General features: G+C 52.0%; 1 protein-coding gene across 1 annotated transcript in view; it reads left to right on the top strand.

The window, feature by feature from the left end:
- The first annotated feature begins 1,483 nt into the window (after window positions 1-1,483).
- The window catches only part of CDC40 (cell division cycle 40), a 480,503-nt gene continuing 461,287 nt past the window's right edge, over window positions 1,484-20,699 (top strand). The window contains exon 1 of the mRNA XM_086927386.1: window positions 1,484-1,746. Coding sequence (XP_086783512.1) covers window positions 1,570-1,746 — 177 coding nt within the window. The 5' untranslated portion in view covers window positions 1,484-1,569. The remainder of the gene's footprint in view (window positions 1,747-20,699) is intronic.

Genomic DNA, 20,699 nt, shown 5'->3' with positions numbered 1-20,699 from the left:
TGTGGTCCCGGCCGGCGTTCTCCACTCCCAGCCGGAAATCGGGACTACAGGACTGCCCAACTGACGGTGGATGGCAAAAGAGCAGGGTTTCCCCAGGTAAGTTGCTCAAGTGGAAAGGGCTGCCAAACTCAAAAAAGCAGGTCAGAACAGGAACCTCAGAAGCTCTAACACCCTACTACTCATCCCGCTGAAATCACGAAAACAAAAAACTGCGGCCAGGTCCTTCTCCGGAAATGCACCCAAAATCTGGAACTCTATTCCCCCCCACATCAGAACTATTCCCTCTTTCGCTAAATTCAAAAGTCAGCTCAAAATCCTTTTCCTCGATCGATCCCTAGCGAACAGATAGAAGCAGTCGGCATGCTGAAATTGACACTTCACTCCTCTCTGATGCGATGTCAACAAGACCCCGAAATGGAACTCTTCATCATTGACTATTAATATTCTTATTCAGAACTTCTCGCTTTATTATATTAAGTATTGCTCTCTTTTGTTCTGCTCTGTAACTGATGTGAAGTGCTCCGATACCCTCTGGTCAGGCTAGCGCCATATAAAACTTCTAAAAAACAAAACAAAAAAAAATAACACATACATGCCAACGAATCCAGTTCAAGGGGAGACACGATTTTTTAAACAAGAAATTATTTTATTTTAGCGGTCTCTCATCTAAAATTGCTTCTACTTCAACCAACTAGATGCCAATAGACTGGATACAGGCGGGAGACTCCCGATGTTTTACTCCAAAAATATTTTTCTTTTGGCTGTTTCTCGCCTAAAATTGCCTCTCCTTCAACCGAAGCCGACGGGCGAAACGTATTCAATGCAAATACTATTCTTTTTTTAATCTCCTACTTTCTTCCTCTCAAATGTTAGCATGTATACAATCAATATATGGCAATGGGGAAACTACAATCCGGCGGATTTTTTCCCCCCAAAATCCTCCCACTTTACACTTTTCAATTGTTGGCACAGTAGTACAACATTTATACATGGCAACATTTTTACACGAGGAAAGGGGGGGGGTTGGAAAAAATCGGGAGAATGCAGTTACCCACTGACTTCTCTTGAAGCAGAGGCAATTTCAGGTGGCAGACAGACAAAATAGTGATGGCTTTAAAAAATAATGAGTCTCCCGCCTGAATCTGGTCTATTGGCACGCATTGTTACCAAAACATTGCCCGTCGTGTTCTATTTTGTTCCTGTGGCAGTTTCTTGCGCAAAGCTTCAAATAACCAGGAGTCTCCCGCCTGAATCTGGTCTATTGGCATGCATCGTTACCAAAACATTGCCCGTCGTGTTCTATGTTGTTCCTGTGCGCAAAGCTTCAAATAACCAACTGTTTTGCTGTCTCTAATGGAACATGTTTATCAGTTTTCTGCGCGGAACCTTAATCCCTCGTATCTTCATCTGGCACCTTCCACGCTCCCTCAATAATGCACGCTTCGTAATTCCAATAAAGATTCATGGAAAGTGGAAAGAAACAACAAGCCTCCTTCCTTAGTAACCACCAGGAAGTATACTGACATCAGAGGGCGACGCGCTTGCTGATGACGTTCGACCGGGGGCAAGATGGCGGCGCTCGCTGCGCTGGTTTCGTATGATGGTAGTAGCAGTGGGTCTGACTCCGAGCATGGCACCGAGGAAGACGAGGAGGAAAGGACCCAGCACCTGCGGCCTCCTCCCCAAGGCCCAGGTGGCTCCCGAGCTCTGGTCAGCGTGGACGCGGCTCCTGAAGTGGCTGTGAAGGTGAGATCCGGGGGTCCGTCACTGCTTCTAGTGTTCGTTTGGTTCATGACTTTTGACAACCACATTATAATAGAAAATGCCAAGAGCGTACAACCCAGGGCATGGTGTTTGCGGAGCATACAATAGTAGCTCGTTAGTAAGGAGGCTTTTCTGTAACTCAGATATAGGGTTGCCACTTTTCTCCTAGAAAAAGTACCAACTACTTTTATTTGCGGTTCTAGAAGAAGCAGTAAGTCTGGATTTGAATTCGGTGTGTAGATACAAGAGGCAAATCCCCCGTGCCAAGATGTGTGAGGGGGTTCACTCACAACAGCCTCTTGAGCCCGGAGAGGCCACCTACTAGCATAGACATTGGAAGCATGCACTGCTTAACCTGAGCCGATGGGGCACTGACACCTGCTTACGAGAAGTAGTTGTAGAAGGTTAACCTGTAAGAGTGAGTATAGAGATAGGGAGTGTCTGGCAGTGGATTTAAGCGGCATGAAGCTGATTTAGGACAACGCAGCCTTGGTATTCGGCGTGGGGACATTTAATAGCACAGGCTGCTTGCTTCTGAGCAGACCTTTGGGCACGGGTACTCACTATTGTGGTAAATATACAACTACATTACAAATTAAGCACTGGATGTAGAGGTGGGGGCTGCAGACTTTAAATGTTGTTTTTATTTTGTCACATTTGCTTTGCTTTCAAATACAGAGGTTAAATGTCAATCTATCCTCCTTACAAATTGTTGCTTATTATTTTAACATGGGGACTGGTGTTTACTTTTGTTACTCTTATTGGGTAAGATGTTCTTTTACTCTAACACAGGAACATTTAAATACCTATAAATGAACTGTACTCATATTTGAAAATAAATATGAAAGCGCAAACAAAGCACTTTATTTCCCAATCTTAAGTGTGATGGAAGCAAGACAATTAACAGGGTCAGGGCAATGTACTTTGGGATACGCAAATGACAAATAATCACTAGAACCCACTTTCTGCTCATTAACAGTAAAACTATAGGTCTGTCCAAATTTAATGTTCATTTGAATGAAAAATGGTCTGTCTTTCGATGGTAGGGTGCTACTACGCCATGGTTTAGTGATCTATTTGTGACAATGCTTCTAAATGCAACACCAGCTACATTCTAAACCCTTACCACTCTGCTGTTGAATTGGTGTGTCTGTTTGCAACACTTGTTGTTTGTGTGGTGCTTGAATTCAAAATCCCTATGAGTTCAGTGATGTGACATTGATGGCAGCACCATAGTCTGAAAATTGTTCCAGCACCGCTGCCCACTAGGGCCAGAGGAGCTCTTACACCACTGAGAGTTTGCTCCGTCAGATTTGAAGACAAGACTGTCACAGTAATCAGTACAGTCAGTGTGATGGGTGGAGGGTAGAAAATGGTGGTTAGTAAAAGAACATAGACTTACTTTGGACAGAGTGCTAGAACTAGGAAAATGCATTATATGAGCGATGTTTTCTTCGTTTTCTAATAATAAATTGCACAGGTAACTTTAGGATAGGATATACATTCATAAAGCGCGCGAATGCAACAGCGTCTTGGCGCTAGTGTAAGTGGGGGGGAATGTCACATGGTTAACAGGCTATATTGGTGGGAACAGCAAAAGTTTTAGATCCTTCCTGAAAGATAGATGGTGAAGCTGCAGTCGCATGGCAGGTGGCAGTTTATTCCACAGCTTAGCTGCACAATGGGATAATGTTCTTCCACCCCATCTCACTCTCCTAATTTTGTCTACTCGCATGAGGCAGGCATTCATAGACCATGATGTTCTTGCTGGGATAGAAGGTTTAAATAGTCTCTGCATATCCTTGGCCCCTCCCCCATAATACACTTTATGGACACCCTTTGCTGTACAGGGAGCCAGTGGAGAGCTCTGATTCCCTTCGACATTTAACTGCCTTTGGGAATGTTTAACAGCAGCCTAGCAGTGGCATTTTGCAAGGACTGTAATTTGTTACTCTGGGCTTTGTCAATTCCCAAAAGTAGCGCATTACAGTAGTCCAGTTGAGAAAGCAAAATACCCACTACCACTTTCTTTTGCAGAGCCTGGCCAATGAAAGGGAATATTTTTCTCAGCTTTTTGAAGCAGGAGGAGGTAAGGCTATTTACATGAGCTGAAAATTGAGCTGACTGTCAAAAATCACCCCCAGATTTCTGACTTTAGGCACCAGCTTAGGGCATTCCCCTGCACTTGTTAGCCACCACGAGGAGTTCCACAGGGATTGTCCTTGCCCAAATTCCATGACTTCCGTCTTATCTGTATTGATTTTTAGGTAGCCCTGGTTCATCCTGGTCAGGATCTCCAGAAGGCACCCATGGAACCTGGCGGCAGTATCCTCAGGTTGTTTAGCCAACAAGATGATTAACTGAGAATCGTCTGCATAGGATACCATTACGAAACCGTGCTTCCTGACAAGCCTAGCCAAAGGGGTGACATAGATATTAAAAAGCGTCGGCAAAAGCGCTGATCCCTGCGGGACGACACAAGGGAGACCAAAACCATCTGATTGCAATCCCTCCCAATGCAGTCTCTGTTCTCTTTCTTCCAGGAATGATGCCAGGAGGGCCAAGGCTGAACCCCCCAATGCCAATGTCCTGCAACCGTGGGACTAGCACTGAATGATTTCCGGTGTCGAAAGCTGCCGACAGATCTAACAAGACGAGGGTCGCCTTGCCCCCTCTGTCGACAGTCTTCCGGATCTCCTCAGTTGCTACCATGAGGGCAGTTTCTGTAGAATGATGATATCTGAAACCGCGTTGGGTCAGGTCCAGCAGATTGTTAGTGTCAAGATACTCTGTTAGAGTCTTGTTCAATGCTTTCTCCAGAACTTTAGCTGCTATGGGAAGGCCCGCTATTGGGCGATAGTTTTTAAGTTCTGAAGGGTCCAAAGTGGATTTCTTCAGAATAGGTCTAATTATCGCTTTCTTCCAAGCAGTGGGGTACTTCTCCGACTCTAGCACCTGATTAATCAGAGGTGTTAGTTGACCTCTGATTTGGCTAGCCCCTAAATGCATGATTGTAGGGGGACAAGGGTCAGTGGGGAACCTGATTTTATCGAAACTAATATGTCAAAAATCTCCTCGTTAGTGGCTGCAGGGAAGCTAACTAGGCTGGAATGGACTTGTTTTGCCTCAGTTTGTAATTCGTTATCCATAGCTATACGACTCCTCAAGAGGTCATCATATTTATTTATTCAAGAGTTTTATATAGCGCTGGCTAGACCCGGAGGTATCAGAGCGCTTTACATGAGGTTCCACAAAAATTACAAGATTAAATCAGTTCCAATTTACATCATTTGCTAGACAAACAATTGCAAGAGACTTAAAAGACGAGATAATTGAAGTGTAGAGGGGAAGGGGGGAAGGTTAATGGGATAGGAGGGAGATACGGCAGAGAGACGAAAGGAAAGTCTGTCCAAAGTCCGGCTGGGTAGGTGACGGTCAAGGGGAAGTCCCAAAACCCATCTCCTCTATAGCTATCAGGTAGCTCCACCGGGCATTGGCCAAAAAGCTCGGTCTCAATGGGAAAAGAAATTAAAGAAACATGGAGGGCAAAATAAATGGAGCGTAGAGCGGAGGAGGCATTGAAGGAGAGAAAGGTGAGATAGGGGAAGAGACCACAGGGAGAACAAAATGAGGTATGTCTAGCGGCCGACTGGGTAGGTGACGACCAAGGAGGGAGTCCACGGTTCATCTCCCCTATAGCTAAACCAGGTAGCTCCATCGGGCATTCAACAAAATAGTTTAGTCTCAATACATTGGGAGAGGAGAGACAAAAATAGAGGGAGGATGCGGGAAAGGACGACAGGAGAAACGAAAGGAAGTTTGGCTGAAGACCGACTGGGTAGGTGACGTCCAAGGAGGGAATCCCTGACCTGTATCCCCTATAGCTAAACCAGGTAGCTCCATCGGGCATCAAACAAAGTAGTTAGATCTCAAATGACGAGGGAAAAATTCACAGATAGACAGGGTGGGGACTACGGGTCAGGACAGGTGAAGGCAGAGGTTAGCAACAGGAAAGTGGAGAGGAGTAGAGCGAGGCGATAAACAGGGTGGGGACTAGGGCCAGGACAGGTGAAGGCAGAAAGGTAGTTCGGCAGGAAGTTCCCATGGATCTGGTGGGCTATAGATCGCGATCCTGGTGTTGCGTCACGAGCCTGGTGAACTTTATTTTGAAAAAATGTGGCCAGGTTTTTACACATACCTTGGTTCGGCTGAAACCTATCAGCTTGCTGGGGTTTATATAAAAGTGTAATCGTCTTAAACAATTCTTTGGCAGAATTCCCAGCTTTCTCCATCTTCTGTGTATAAAACAGCTTTTTTGCCCTGATGATTGCCTCTTTAGACTGTGTAAGGGCCTGGTTATATATCAGTTTTCTGTCCTTTATTGTAGCTTTGCCTCCAGAGTCGTTCAGCCCTCCTGCAGCTGACTTTTAAGCCTTTCAGCTCTGGGGTATACCATGGTGCCGAGGGGTTAAGCCTCTTAGCCGTCACCAATTTTTTAGGGGCCACACTATCTGCTGCTGACAGAAGCCACTGATTAAAAGCTGCTACTGCCCTATCATTGGTCTCACCTGCCCAACTTGGTGGCTGACCCAACACAGCTTCCAAATCATTTATTTGGACCTTATTCCAACATCTGATTTTTGATTTCACTGCAACATTCTGCATATGACGCCCAGGCAGAGAGGTATTGAACTTGAAATAAACTGCTTTGTGATCTGACCACGGGAGGGCATTCACCTTGGTCACATTGATATCTACATTATTATATAATATGCCATCCAGTGTGTGGCCCGCCTGATGGGTGGGTTCCATAACCAGTTGGTCAAAACCAAAAGCTGCCATGTTTTCTAGTAGTCTGCCAGTATCCGTATTATTGACTAGTTCAAGATGATAATTGAAATCACCAAGAATGATCATTAAGTCAGAGTCAATGCAAGAATCCAGATGTGTCATCAGAACTTGTGAAAAAGTAGCTCTGGGCCCAGGTGGGCGATAAATAAGTCCCTGGAGCTTCCAGAAATTATGGACTTTTATAGAAAAATGAAACGCCTCTGCTGGTAAGTCTAGTCACAACTTCAATATACAGTTTTAGATAATCACGATATACAATTGCTAGCCCCCTCCTTTATTGACCTATGTCCTGGAACATCACAGCATATCCCTATGGTAATGCAATGTTCCAGTCAGGGCCAGAAGCATGATCTGTCAAGGTCTCAGTTAAAAAGAGAATGTCAGGCGTGGTATTTTGAATCAGATCTTCGATCTGATATTTGTGTTTCCCTACTGATCGTACACTTATTAACACACACTGAATTTGCTGTGTTATAGCTTGCATATGTTTCCTGTGTGTGTCGGGGAATGAATTGTTAAATGGCGTGACTTTGCCATCACGTCTTTTTCGAGCGGCGGGCAATCCTCCCGCCTAAAAATCTCCCTGGTTACGGGCTTGGTCAGATCTGTTGGCTCTCAGATCCAGGATTGAATCTTAATGTGCATCTAGTACAAATTGACTTTCTCTGGTCCTTTTCTAGGCGCGAGATACAAAGAGGTCTGCACGCACATTTATCAAAGTCTAGTAGCTGCTGTTTTCTGTAGGTAATTACCTGAAAATGACCAGGGGTCCTGGCGCTGGGCGCAGACGGGCTTGCTTTTGGCGCGCCATCGGCGTGCCCGCTGCACGCGTCCGCAGCGCGGACGTCCTATAGTGCTATTTATGCGTCCTGGAAAAGAACTAGCGCATCAACCCAGGTGCAGTGCGGCCCCGATTAGCATCTGGGTTCCGCCAGGGTCGAGCAGGCTAGGCCCTCAGCAAACACAAAGAGCAGCAAGAGGTAATGGCGGTGAGTAGCAGAAACAATATTCAAAACAAGCATTGGAAATGCAATAGGGCTCGCATTAGGAAAGTTTGAGCTATTGGTCTTAAAATTGAATTGTTTTTTATTTATGTGTTTTTTTTTTTAAATGGCTAAATTAATAGCTTTGTCATTTACAATGCCAATAGTTATAATTTTCTCAAATGTGACACCTATAGCATTTGTAATGCAACATGTTTTGTATTTACGTGACTTAGATGTATTGATATTACAAATAACAATGGCTTTTAATTTTTTTAAATAATTAATACTTAAATAATTTATTTAATTTGTAATGGCAATAGCTTAAACTTTTGTAAATAACTTTTTGTGAAGATTATGTTCAGTGTTTTTTATTGTGACGAAAATTCAAGAACAGAAGTGAAATATTAACATCTTTCTGTGATTTGTAATAAAGCGTGAAAGCTTGAAAACAGCTTGAAACATTGAAAGAACATATTTGAACCAGTGATGCTGTGGTTGCGCTGAGTGATGCTGTGGTTGCTCTGAGTGGCGTGTGCATCGGAGGAGCTTAGTGGGTGCATTGGTGGAGCTGTTTGGGGGGTGCATTGGTGGAGCTTAGTTGAAGCATCGGCGGAGCTGTGTGGTGGGTGCTTCGGTGGAGCTGTGTGGTGGGTGCCTCGGTGGAGCTGTGTGGTGGGTGCCTCGGTGGAGCTGTGTGGTGGGTGCCTCGGCGGAGCTGTGTGGTGGGTGCCTCGGCGGAGCTGTGTGGTGGGTGCCTCGGTGGAGCTGTGTGGTGGGTGCCTCGGTGGAGCTGTGTGGTGGGTGCCTCAGTGGAGCTGTGTGGTGGGTGCCTCGGTGGAGCTGTGTGGTGGGTGCCTCGGTGGAGCTGTGTGGTGGGTGCCTCGGTGGAGCTGTGTGGTGGGTGCATCGGTGGAGCTGTGTGGTGGGTGCATCAGTGGAGCTGTGTCGGTGGAGCTGTGTGGTGGTTGCATCAGTGGAGCTGTGTAGGTGGAGCTGTGTGGTGGGTGCCTTGGTGGAGCTGTATGGTGGGTGCCTCGGTGGAGCTGTGTGGTGGGTGCTTCGGCGGAGCTGTGTGGTGGGTGCATCTGTGGAGCTGTGTGGTGGGTGCCTCGGTGGAGCTGTGTGGTGGGTGCCTCGGTGGAGCTGTGTGCTGGGTGCATCGGTGGAGCTGTGTGGTGGGTGACTTGGTGGAGCTGTATGGTGGGTGTCTCGGTGGAGCTGTGTGGTGGGTGCATCGGTGGAGCTGTGTGGTGGGTGCATCGGTGGAGCTGTGTCGGTGGAGCTGTGTGGTGGGTGCATCGGTGGAGCTGTGTCGGTGGAGCTGTGTGGTGGGTGCATCGGTGGAGCTATGTGGTGGGTACATCGGTGGAGCTGTGTGGTGGGTGCATCGGTGGAGCTGTGTGGTGGGTGCATCGGTGGAGCTGTGTGGTGGGTGCATCGGTGGAGCTGTGTGGTGGGTGCATCGGTGGAGCTGTGTGGTGGGTGCATCGGTGGAGCTGTGTGGTGGGTGCATCGGTGGAGCTGTGTGGTGGGTGCATCGGTGGAGCTGTGTGGTGGGTGACTTGGTGGAGCTGTGTGGTGGGTGCATCGGTGGAGCTGTGTGGTGGGTGCATCGGTGGAGCTGTGTCGGTTGAGCTGTGTGGTGGCTGCATCGTTGGAGCTGTGTGGTGGCTGCATCGTTGGAGGTGTGTGGTGGCTGCATCGTTGGAGCTGTGTGGTGGGTGCTTTGGTGGAGCTGTGTGGTGGGTGCATCTGTGGAGCTGTGTGGTGGGTGCCTCTGTGGAGCTGTGTGGTGGGTGCCTCTGTGGAGCTGTGTGGTGGGTGCCTCGGTGGAGGTGTGTGGTGGGTGCCTCGGTGGAGCTGTGTGGTGGGTGCATCGGTGGAGCTGTGTGGTGGGTGCCTCGGTGGAGCTGTGTGGTGGGTGCCTCGGTGGAGCTGTGTGGTGGGTGCCTCGGTGGAGCTGTGTGGTGGGTGCCTCGGTGGAGCTGTGTGGTGGGTGCCTCGGTGGAGCTGTGTGGTGGGTGCATCGGTGGAGCTGTGTGGTGTGTGCATCGGTGGAGCTGTGTCGGTGGAGCTGTGTGGTGGTTGCATCAGTGGAGCTGTGTGGTGGTTGCATCGGTGGAGCTGTGTGGTGGGTGCCTTGGTGGAGCTGTATGGTGGGTGCCTCGGTGGAGCTGTGTGGTGGGTGCCTCGGTGGAGCTGTGTGGTGGGTGCCTCGGTGGAGCTGTGTGGTGGGTGCCTCGGTGGAGCTGTGTGGTGGGTGCCTCGGTGGAGCTGTGTGGTGGGTGCCTCGGTGGAGCTGTGTGGTGGGTGCATCTGTGGAGCTGTATGGTGGGTGCCTCGGTGGAGCTGTGTGGTGGGTCCATCAGTGGAGCTGTGTGGGTGGAGCTGTGTGGTGGGTGCATCTGTGGAGCTGTGTGGTGGGTGCCTCGGTGGAGCTGTGTGGTGGGTGCATCTGTGGAGCTGTATGGTGGGTGCCTCGGTGGAGCTGTGTGGTGGGTCCATCGGTGGAGCTGTGTGGGTGGAGCTGTGTGGTGGGTGCATCTGTTAAGCTGTGTGGTGGGTGCATCTGTGGAGCTGTGTGGTGGGTGCATCTGTGGAGCTGTGTGGTGGGTGCCTCGGTGGAGCTGTGTGGTGGGTGCCTCGGTGGAGCTGTGTGGTGGGTGCCTCGGTGGAGCTGTGTGGTGGGTGCATCGGTGGAGCTGTGTGGTGGGTGCATCGGTGGAGCTGTGTGGTGGGTGCATCGGTGGAGCTGTGTAGGTGGATCTGTGTGGTGGGTGGCACTTTTCATAAATCATTAGTAAAAGAGATCAATGAAATTCAACTAAAACCCATATATAGCAGAAGAGGAGAAAGCTTAGTAACGGGATTCAGGATAAATGTATATCTTAGAAGCAAATCGCCAGCATGTGAAAGGTGTAAAATAGCAATCCGCATAAAATGAAAATGCCAGCAAAAGACTTTATAAAATTCTGTGTGGCCCTGATAAAATAATTAGAGCGTTTAATTATATCATGACCAGCAATGGTTATTGTTTAGAGAGCAGAGTGTGAGATGGTTAGGCTGCAATATAAACAAGCCCTCGGCATTGCTGTGGTGGGAAGGGGGGGGCGGGGAGAGGCAAGAAGGGAAGAACAGCAGCCTTTGATGTGCTGGCCGGCCGGCCGTGCATGACTAATTAGGGGAGGAGAAATGCCGGCTGGGGGAAGCTTGAGATGCCCGAGGAGGCTGGTGGCTTTGATGTGCACGCGCTCTCGGGCACTGCAAGAAATCGCCAAATTGGTTTAACTCTGTTTAAACTGCAATATAGCTCGCCAGCTATGCGCAAGCGCATCAGCAGGCGAGCCCTAATAAGGGGATGGGGCATGGCCTAGGGCGCCAAGATGGCGGTCGCACTCTGAGTACTCTGGACCCCCCCATCCATCATCCGCCTGCAGCAGCTACCATCGGCGGACGACTCGGATACCCCTTAACTCCCCTGGCCGCTGGGCATCCCCTGGTGTCTCTGGGGGTCTCCTGGAGGTCTGCTAGCGCCTCCGCCAACTCGACCCCTCACGGCCACAGGACCTGCAAGATGGCAGCCCCCAGCTAAATAACGAGGCGGCCTGTCCCTACGAGCTGCGGACGGCGCTCCCTAGCTGCCCGGTGGACTCCACAACCGGGCGCTGTGGCACTTCATCCCCGACCCATCGGACACGAAGCCTTACAGGGGCCGTTACACCTTCCTACCTAGTCCGGGGGCACGGCGCGGATCCCTGGGCCCGCAGGGCGTGTGGAGGCCCTGTAGGCGTCCACCTGAGCTGCCAAGTCAGAGTGAGGCTCCCAACGTGATCGGCTTTTTGGACCCCCTTGCCGCGTACCCGTCCGGCCCTGTCCCTGCGGCCTGCTGACGGCTGGAGCTGTGGCGGGCCTGGGGAGGAGGGGCTTGCCTAAGAATCGGGGCTCCCCCTCGGCCCCGCTGGGAGCCGGACTAGAGGGCTGAGAGGCCTGGAGGCCCCGAACTTACCACCGGCAGTGGCGGCCCCCCTGGGACCACCTCCTACGAGACACTGATGTCCTCCTGAGACTCTGCGGGACCGACCTGGCTGCAGCTGTGCCTAGTCCGCATCCTGTGGGCACTTTGCCAGGCTCCTCCCCTGGGAGGGGGCTCCCGGTGAAGGCGACCCCCCGACCTCCTTGCTGCCTGGCCATCCACCCCCGCCTCGTGACCTGCTTCTTCCAGAGGCCGCTGCGGTGTGGAGGACGCTCCTGAAGACGCGGGGCTCGCCTTGGCCCCATCGAGAGCTGGGTGGTGGGGCTGCAAGGCTTGAGGGCCCGGATGTGCTGCTTGCATCGGCGGTCCTCCTGGGGGCACCCCACCTGGGCCCCGGGCATCCTGCGTGGCCCTGGGAGACCTGTCCAGTCAGCCACTGCGGGGGATGACACCTTGGAGGTACCTGCGGAGAACCCAGAGCGACTGGGGCTGAGTGGGCCCGTTGGAGGTGAGGAGGGGGTTGGGCCGGCGTTGGAGCTCCCTCGGGGTCTCGCCTGCTAACTGATAGCCCGGGCTGGGAGACCGGGCGCTCCTGCAGGCGGCGTTAGCTCCCCCGCCTGTCCACAGATTGGCCCCTCCATCTCCTGGGGGATCGGCCCAGACCACCCCCCCTCTGCCTCATTGATCCCCAGGAATGCTGAACTGCCCAGCGCAACGCACTGACTGACACCTGCCTCCCGGGTCACCGCCCCTGTACCCACGCCGGTCGCCTGCCCTTTGCATCTGCCTGCCACAGGATTGGGGGCCCGGGAACGACTCGCCGGACCACTGCAACTACCCAGGCGCTGTCACTGCTCTTCCCCTGGGGCTCGGGCGGCGTGGGTGCCCTTGACTGACGCCGTAGCTTGGGGGCTCGCTGCCCGGACTCTGCTCTGCCTCACTGAAATCGAATTGGGCCCACCACTGACCGGCACGGCGACTGGGACGCCCGCCTGGGAGTTCCCCACGGGTTCAGTTCCCTTTCGCAGGAATAGCGCGGCTCCCTTTTCTTCCCCCCGCATTCCGGCTCCCTGAGCCTCTCAACCCGTGCCACGGGGGAGACCCGGAGGACTGCAATCGGCGGGTGGTCCCACCTGCGCCACCGCTGGACCGGATACCCGATTCCCCTGAGAGGCCGGGAGGCCCAACCCGCCGGACTGAGCCCCTGCAGCTGCGACGTTCCTCACGGACCCACAACTGATCCAGGGCAACCATAGTCAGGGGAAAGAACACGCAGACCCCGGTCCCCCATCCCGGATGCGTATGGACCAATTCACCAAATCGGACCATGAATCCAGTGCCGGGCCTCCGCCTGGGGCGGAGGGAGGGGACTTGTGTACAATCCTCCAGGCGATCAGCGCTTCCCAGGCATCGGTTGAGAATAGAATTGGGAAAGTAAGAGTGGATGTGGCCCTCAACCGACAAGACCTCCGAAACGCCACGGCACGCATTACCGAAGCAGAGTCCCGTATATTCACGGCAGAGGACGTCCTGACCACCCTCAAGACACAAGTGGCCCGTCTCCAGACACTGACGTCGGACCTCCATCACAGGGCGGAATATGCCGAAAACCGGGCCTGCAGGAACAACTTACACCTCCTGGGATTTCCGAAGGGGGTGGAGAAGGGCCCTGTAGCTGACTTCTCCTGGATGCCTGCGGATAAACTAACACCCCCCTCTCCCCCCCTGGTTCGCTATAGAACGAGCCCACCGATCCCTGGCGCCCAGACCGCCCCCGGGAGGCCCTGCCCGGCCCTTCATCCTCCCCATCTTCAACTTTCGGGATCGCGACGCCATCCTGGGGGCAGCCAGAGACTTGGGTCCCCTGCTCTTCCAGAACTCCAAAATAATGATCTTCCCGGGCTACTCTAGGGAGGTCTAGTCCCAACGGACGTCCTATGACGAGGTTAAGCAAAAGCTCAGGGCGCTGGGGCTGCTATATGGTCTACTTTTCCCGGCCCGCCTCAAGGTCCTGTTCCAGGACAAGTCCTTTTTTCTTCGACACCCCACAAGCCGCCTGGACCTGGCTCACAGAGGAGCGTCTCCTTTCTGCCTGGGCGGGCGCCGTCCCCTATCCGAGGGCCCAATCTCTGCCCTGCCCATGAGAGGCCCAAGCCAAGGTGGCGCCGGACCGGCTCCCGCAGGCGGGGTCGTCGGAGACAAGACACATCTCACTCACCGGAGGGTAGACCCCCGGCGGTCTCCTCTGCCCCTGGACCGGAGAGTTCCCCCCTCACGGCTGTATCACCATCCTTGGTTATCATTGACCAGCCCTCGGATTCGGGCACGAGCCTGCGTAAGTCAAGATCGGACTCTGATTTATCCAGCAGCCCTGTAATCCGAGATACACCACACGATGCAGATGCCTGAGCCGGGGCCATGAGATGTCTGACTGCGGACAACTAACCTGACCAGCCGGGCCGGCCTTGACCGGCCCCTTAGGCCTTATCTGATGCCCGGAGGGCTGGATGCATGGAGGGGGCTCCTCTTGGGAACTGGAATTCAAACTGCTCATGTCTTCCTTCCTTTCTATGTTCTAGTTCTGTCTACCCCTTCCTCCAGCTAGTACATCCTTCTGTCCCTTGTGAGACTACTGCAACTTTCCTGTAACTTTTTTTTTTTTTGAAGCTTCGCTGTCTATAGCTGCTGGCATTTATCCAGCAATACGGAGGGTGGTCCTCCTTGATTGACTCTAGACTAGTGCTACTGTTCCCAACTAACCGTTTCAGTTTAGTGCCCTTCCCCTAGCGGGGGGTTTCTTCTTTGGGTGTTTGCAATTTAGGGCGACAGATGCTTCCTGTTCCGAAGTGTAGGGTGGGGGGAGTTGGGGGGGTACTGGGGAGGGGGGAGGCCGTTTTCTCCCATTTGTTTGTTTTTAGCCGCCTACGGGCCGCTTTCTGGTTTAACTGTTGGGCCGCTCCTTGGCCTTAGTCGATGCTGCCTGCGGGCAGCTGGTTGCAGCTCCTCCTACTGACGTCATGAGGTGAGTACATCCTCTTCCGACACACACCTCCTGCTCTCTGATGCTCTTATTACTCTAGGTTTCTGCAGGCTCCCGCGGGAGTTAACCGCAGGCGGTCGCCCCCTTCCCCTTGTCTCCCACCTGGACCCTTGGTGCCCGTGCCCCACTGGCCCACTCAGACTACCTTCCTTTGTTCTGGAACGGCGTTGTAGGTCCTCCCCTCCGGGGCGCGCCTCCTGTTTCTCCCATGCTCTCCCACGTCCCCCGCCCCTCCCCCAATGGCGTACACTCTGGTTAGACCCCTCCACGTTCTCTCGTGGAACGTAAACGGTCTTCTTGACCGCATTAAGCGTACTGAAGTTCTTCGAATGGCACATCGCCACTCGGCGGACGTGCACCTTCTCCAGGAGACCCACCTTTTAGGCACACAATGCAACTTCCTGGCCCGCTATGGGTTTGCGATGGTCTGTCACTCTGGGTTTCAACGCGGGTCCCGAGGGGTGGCGGTCTTGCTTCGGAAAGGTCTCCCCTTCACCCTTGTTAAGGCCTACACTGACTCACAGGGGCGATACGTGGCGATATCGGGCATCGTGGAGGGTTGCCCCCTGAACAACCTGAATCTCTACATCCCGCCCGCCTGTCCCCGACGCTCCGGTGCCTTACACAGATCCTTTCCACTCGGCCTCACGGTTGTTGGCGGCGACTTCAACGCCGTGATGCAGCCGGGGCAGGACACGACCGGCCCCCCTTCTGCGACCCGAGTCTCCTCTGCGGTGGCCCTGTCGAGCTGGGCTTCGGCTCTGGGGCTCTGTGATATTTGGCGAGTCTGGAACCCCCGCAAGGCACAATACACTCATACATCAGCCTCACACCATACCCATTCCCACATTGATCTCCTCCTGCTCCCGGCCACAGACGGCCATTTGGTTTCCGGAGTGAATATCTTGCCTAGGGGACTGTCTGACCACCCCCCCCGTCTCCCTCCGAATTGGCTCCGCTCCGGCGGGATCGCGAGCGGTATGGCGCCTCAATGCGTCTGTCCTACAAGACCAGGCGCTGGTGGACACGCTAGGACGGGAGCTAACCCACTATTTCGCTGCCAACGAGGGTTCGGTTCTGTCGCCAGAGACCCTTTGGGAGTCCGGCAAAGCGATGATTCGCGGGGTGGCGAAGGGGCTTGTCCACGCCAAATAAACGGACCACCTGGCCCGGCTCGCGGAGTTGGAGTCCCAAGCCGCCCGGCTGGAGGCTGAACAAACCGCCGTTGGTCGAGAAGACCCCACCCGGCAATTGGCGCTGATCCGAGAAGAGCTCCGTCAGATCTCACTTGACTCGGCCGAGCAGCTGTGGCAGTTGTTGGTGGCGCGGATATATGGCTGGGGAGACAAAAATGGTAAACTCCTCCATAACTTGGTCTCCTATCCCAAGATCCACCGCATTATTCCGGAGGTCCGCGTACAAGATGGCACCCTCCAGGAAACCTCAGAGGCCATAGCTGGAACCTTTGCGGATTTTTACACTCGCCTCTATGCGGCGCACCCGGCCGATGTGCTTCTAACTACCCTCCTGGGCAGGGCCGGTGCTCGGCTCCCCGCTCTTACCCTGGCGGATGCGGAGGCTCTGGAAAAGCCGTTCACATTGGACGAAGTCCTAGAGGCCATCCCCATTCTGAACCCTGGCAAGACACCCGGTCCGGACGGGTTCCCACAGGAGTTCTACGCGGCCTTCAGGGACACTCTGGCTCCCCAATTGCTGGGTCTTTTCCATCACGTGGTGGATAAGGGCTCCTTCTCCAGCCGAATCAAACCTGGCCACGATTGTGGTCCTCCCCAAGACCCACCCGCCCTCTGCGAACTCGACAGACTTCCGTCCTATCTCCCTTATTAACACTGAGATTAAGCTCTTCGTCACGATATTGGCCCAGAGGCTTAAACCCCTTCTACAAGACCTCGTCCTCCCGGACCAATGTGGCTTCATGCCGGCCAGAGGCCCCTGCCACTGTATCCGCCACCTCCACTTGGCCCTGGCCCATCGCTAACGCCTGTCCCCATATTTGGCCCTCCTCTTTCTTGACTTTGAGGAAGCTTTCGATACGATGGGCTGGACATATCTGCAAGATGTGCTGAAAGAGATGGGCTTTGGCCCACTGTTCCGCCGATATATTGGGATTCTCTACGCGACCCCCCCCCCCCCCCCCCCCCACAGAGCCCGGGTGCTGATCAACGGGTCGCTCTCTGAGGCATTCCCGATATGCCGAGGCACGCGCCAGGGGTGTCCCCTCTCCCCACTCCTGTTCACGTTGGCGATGGAGACCCTGGCGATGCTCATTCGGCAGGACCCCCTTGTCCAAGGGTGTGCCTGGAATGAGAGCCACATAGACAAGATAGCCCTCTACGCCGATGACGTGCTCCTGTACTTAGCAGACCCGGCTACCTCGGGCCCTAAATGTCTGCAGATCCTTCTCGATTTTGAGAAAGTCTCTGACCTGCGGCTTAATGGGGCCAAATCCACCCTGGTCCCGCTGCACTCCTCCCGGGAATGTTTAGACTGGTAGTCGTTCATCCCCCTTAGACGCCACTCGGTTAAGTACCTGGGGATATGGGTGACTCTCCTGCTGGAATTAGAATGGGCACTGAACATCACACCCCTGGTAGCCCGAATGCGATCGGACCTTATAAAATGGCAAACCCTTACCCTCAATCCCTTGGGACGGAGTGCATTGTTTAAAATGATGGTCTTCCCCCGTTTCCTCTACACTCTACAAAACATCTCCTTTCCCGCGAGCTAGACAGCACCTTATCTAGGTTCCTTTGGGGTGGCGAAAGACCGCGGATCTCCCTCGCACACTGCCGCATCCCCCTCCTTTGACGGAGGCCTAGGGGTGACTCACCTCTTCCACCTTGCCACTAAGCTGATTGTAGTCCACGACTGGTACGTGGGCGGCTGGTCCGACCCAGCGTATCGGGTGGAACTGGAAGAGACGGACTTCTCGCAGATTCAAGCGTTCCTCCATGGCTGCCCGGTCCCACAAACCAGGGCCCCAATTACAAGAACGGTCCTGCTGGTCTGGCGCGCCGCCCTGCGCCACACAGGGTGGGACCGCAAACTTACCCGCCAGACGCCACGCTGGCATGGCAACTGGCTCCGGGAGGTATCGTCCCTAAGCGGATTCCGGCGTTGGGACCTTATCGGGGTGTCGGTTCTCGAAGATGTATGGGTGGGAGACCACATACGAGCCTTTGTTGACATGCAAAAGCGTCACGCCCTTCCACATGCCCAGCATTTTAGGTATCTGCAGCTGCGCCACGCCATTAATGCCCACCTCCCCATGCCAACCACCCTCCCAGAGTTTAAGTGATGATGGGGAATCTGGGTAGGGAAGGAGTATCCTGTATCTACCACTCCCTAGTATGTAATAGCCCCTCGTCCCTCGATCAGTTGCGCACCCGTTGGGAGGGATGGGTGGGACCCCTAAAAGAGGCCAATTAGAGGGACGCCTTAATGGCCCCACGTACCCTGACCACATCATCCAAGCTGCGTCTGGTGCAGACCTACTATCTACACACGTCTTACCTCACCCCAGAGAGGCTTTTCCGATCCCGATTGAGACCATCCCCAGTTTGCCCAAGATGTGAACAATCCCCGGCTGACTTCTACCATATGGTGTGGCTGTGCCCGGTGCTTGAGAGATTTTGGAAAAGGGTGGAGCAGGAGCTTTCACAGGCCCTGAGCTGGGAGGTCCCTCATGACCCGCTGCGAATGCTGCTAGGGATCTTCAATGGCCTGGACGGCTCTAGGTTGGATAAACGCCTATTAGGAACAGCGGTGGCTGTGGCCAAAAGGGACAAAGCACGACACTGGTTACGCAATGCGGCACCCGCGGTGGGGGGATGGAGGAGGGGGGTGGACTGGTGCGGTGCCCAAGCGGAGGCCCTATTCGAATCCAGAGGTTCTCCAGAACTGTTCCCTAAAATATGGGGAAGTGGTTCCACATGATCCCGCCGTGAACCCAGATATACAAACTGTTTTCAAAGTTACTGTTATTACCACACAAGCTGTAATGTTAGACTGGAGTGGATTGACCCTACCCATATGCACTGCTGACTTTGACTCCTTGTTCCTGTTGATATGTGAGCTGCTGCCAATGACTTCTCTTTGCTGTTTTAAAATGCTGAATAAAGTTGATTATGAAATAAGGGGATAATATTAAGATTCCCAAAGTGCCCTGTAGTTTTAAAACCATTTTGAAATTTGTAATTTCAGCCACCCAAATATTCATAAACCGCTGTGAGTGAAAGTGTTGCAGGTATCAGAGTAAAATCCCCACAAAGCAAATTGGAACATCCCTGGAAGCCAATCTTACATAATTTCACACAGTCACTTCACACAATCTCCTCAGTAGCCTCACCATACAGCTAATTCACACCTCTATACTGAAAATGCAGATCCAGATTCCAAGTATACTCTCAGACTGAAGTGTAATGCTTACACTGTTTTATTAATGTAAATTATCTCTTTTTCCTCAGTTGATAAAAATCTCGGAAATATCCCGAAAGTGTGTACACAGTCAATATATAAAAACATTTTTCCCAAATTATACATTCCAATATCTTTATACCAAATAATACAAAACAAAACAAACAATAACAAATGTTAAAAAACGTACTAGAACCCCAGTTTAAAAAAGTCATTGTCTGTTTGGACATCTATTTGATCCAATTGCCATATATGATCGATTTGGAACTTTTAGTAAAAATGACTTTTTTTTTTTTTAAATCTAAATTTCATATTCAGGGCTATCCAGAAGCTATATATGGCATTACGAAAAAAGAAGGGAACAATACCTACTTCTACACAAAGATCTAAAGCTGGATAGCCCTGAATAGACGCATCAAAAGTCTACTACGGTGGGGAAAAATATGTGGGGATATCCATGACTCCCGGAGCGAATGTAGCAGGCATGACCGTAATCCATTTTTTATTAAAGATACAAGTGTTTTTAAGATATATGGTCAATTCAGGGACCTCTCTACAAAAAGCCATTTTCGTCCCATAAAGAAAAGGGAAGAACTAACAAGATTGATACAAGGAATTTTAAGAAATGTATCCGGAATAAAACAAGGACTGATGATAGGACTATATCCAGCCCTAAACTGCAACATAACTGATACTTCAATTGATATAAACTGTACTGTGAGGAGAAAATTGACCCCATATCGAATTTTGTCCTGGGGGAAGGTGGTTCTGTTTATATTGTCTTTTAGCCACCGAAACGCGTCAACGCCCTTGCACTATGGGGCTTCTCCTTTCACCCAGTGGCTTGCTCCTAATTGGCAACAATGCCGGGCGCATTGGTTTGTTTTTTCGCATACTAAATAATGTTGCTGCGCGTGCCTACATGTTACATAATGTGTACATTAATATTGAAGTGTACTATATTACCTTGAGGGATATTTTGGTATCTCGCATCTTTGATGGCATACTAAATAATTAACTTGCGCCACAACTCGCACCTGAAACTACACCAGTTGGAAAGTCGAGCTACAAGTCAAAGTCGACCGTAGGCTGAGGCAGGCCACAGAATTGCTGCTCTCGCTGCCTTCCTGGAGTGAGGTATAACCTAAAAGTTGATAATGCTTTCTAATAAAAATATACTTTTACACGACTTAGCGTACCGCACGTTCATGGTGACATTTATTATGAACAGACTGCCACACTGCAGTCTCTTCTCACTGTATTACTTCGTTTTCAGCATTGTTCAGACGCACTAACCCCCTTTTGTGTCCTGGGGTGACGGGTGAGCCACTACGGTGTTGGTCGGACCTGCTTGAAAACAACTACTCGCTCAGAGCACAGGTGTCATTGCTAATATTTTTTATGCTTCCCTCGTCTTCATTGCTTGATTTTGCTCACAAAAAAGTGTTACTTGTAGTCATTGGAATATCACACATAATTACACTGAAATTAGGAAAATGTGACAATGGCAATCTGTAACCTTGGCAGCTGTGAGTCACTAGTGCTTGCACCCGAGTATTTGAGTTACATACTTGCTTTTTAGAGGCGGCATGCAATCAGCAGCTGCCTGCAGTCAGTGTGCGCCAGGCCCTGAGTTAGAGAACTGTAG

This window comes from Lissotriton vulgaris, chromosome 6 (genome assembly GCF_964263255.1).
Source record: "Lissotriton vulgaris chromosome 6, aLisVul1.2, whole genome shotgun sequence".
Lineage (NCBI taxonomy): Eukaryota > Metazoa > Chordata > Amphibia > Caudata > Salamandridae > Lissotriton > Lissotriton vulgaris.
Note: the sequence above shows the minus strand (reverse complement) of the source record. Positions and strands in the feature narration are given on the sequence as shown.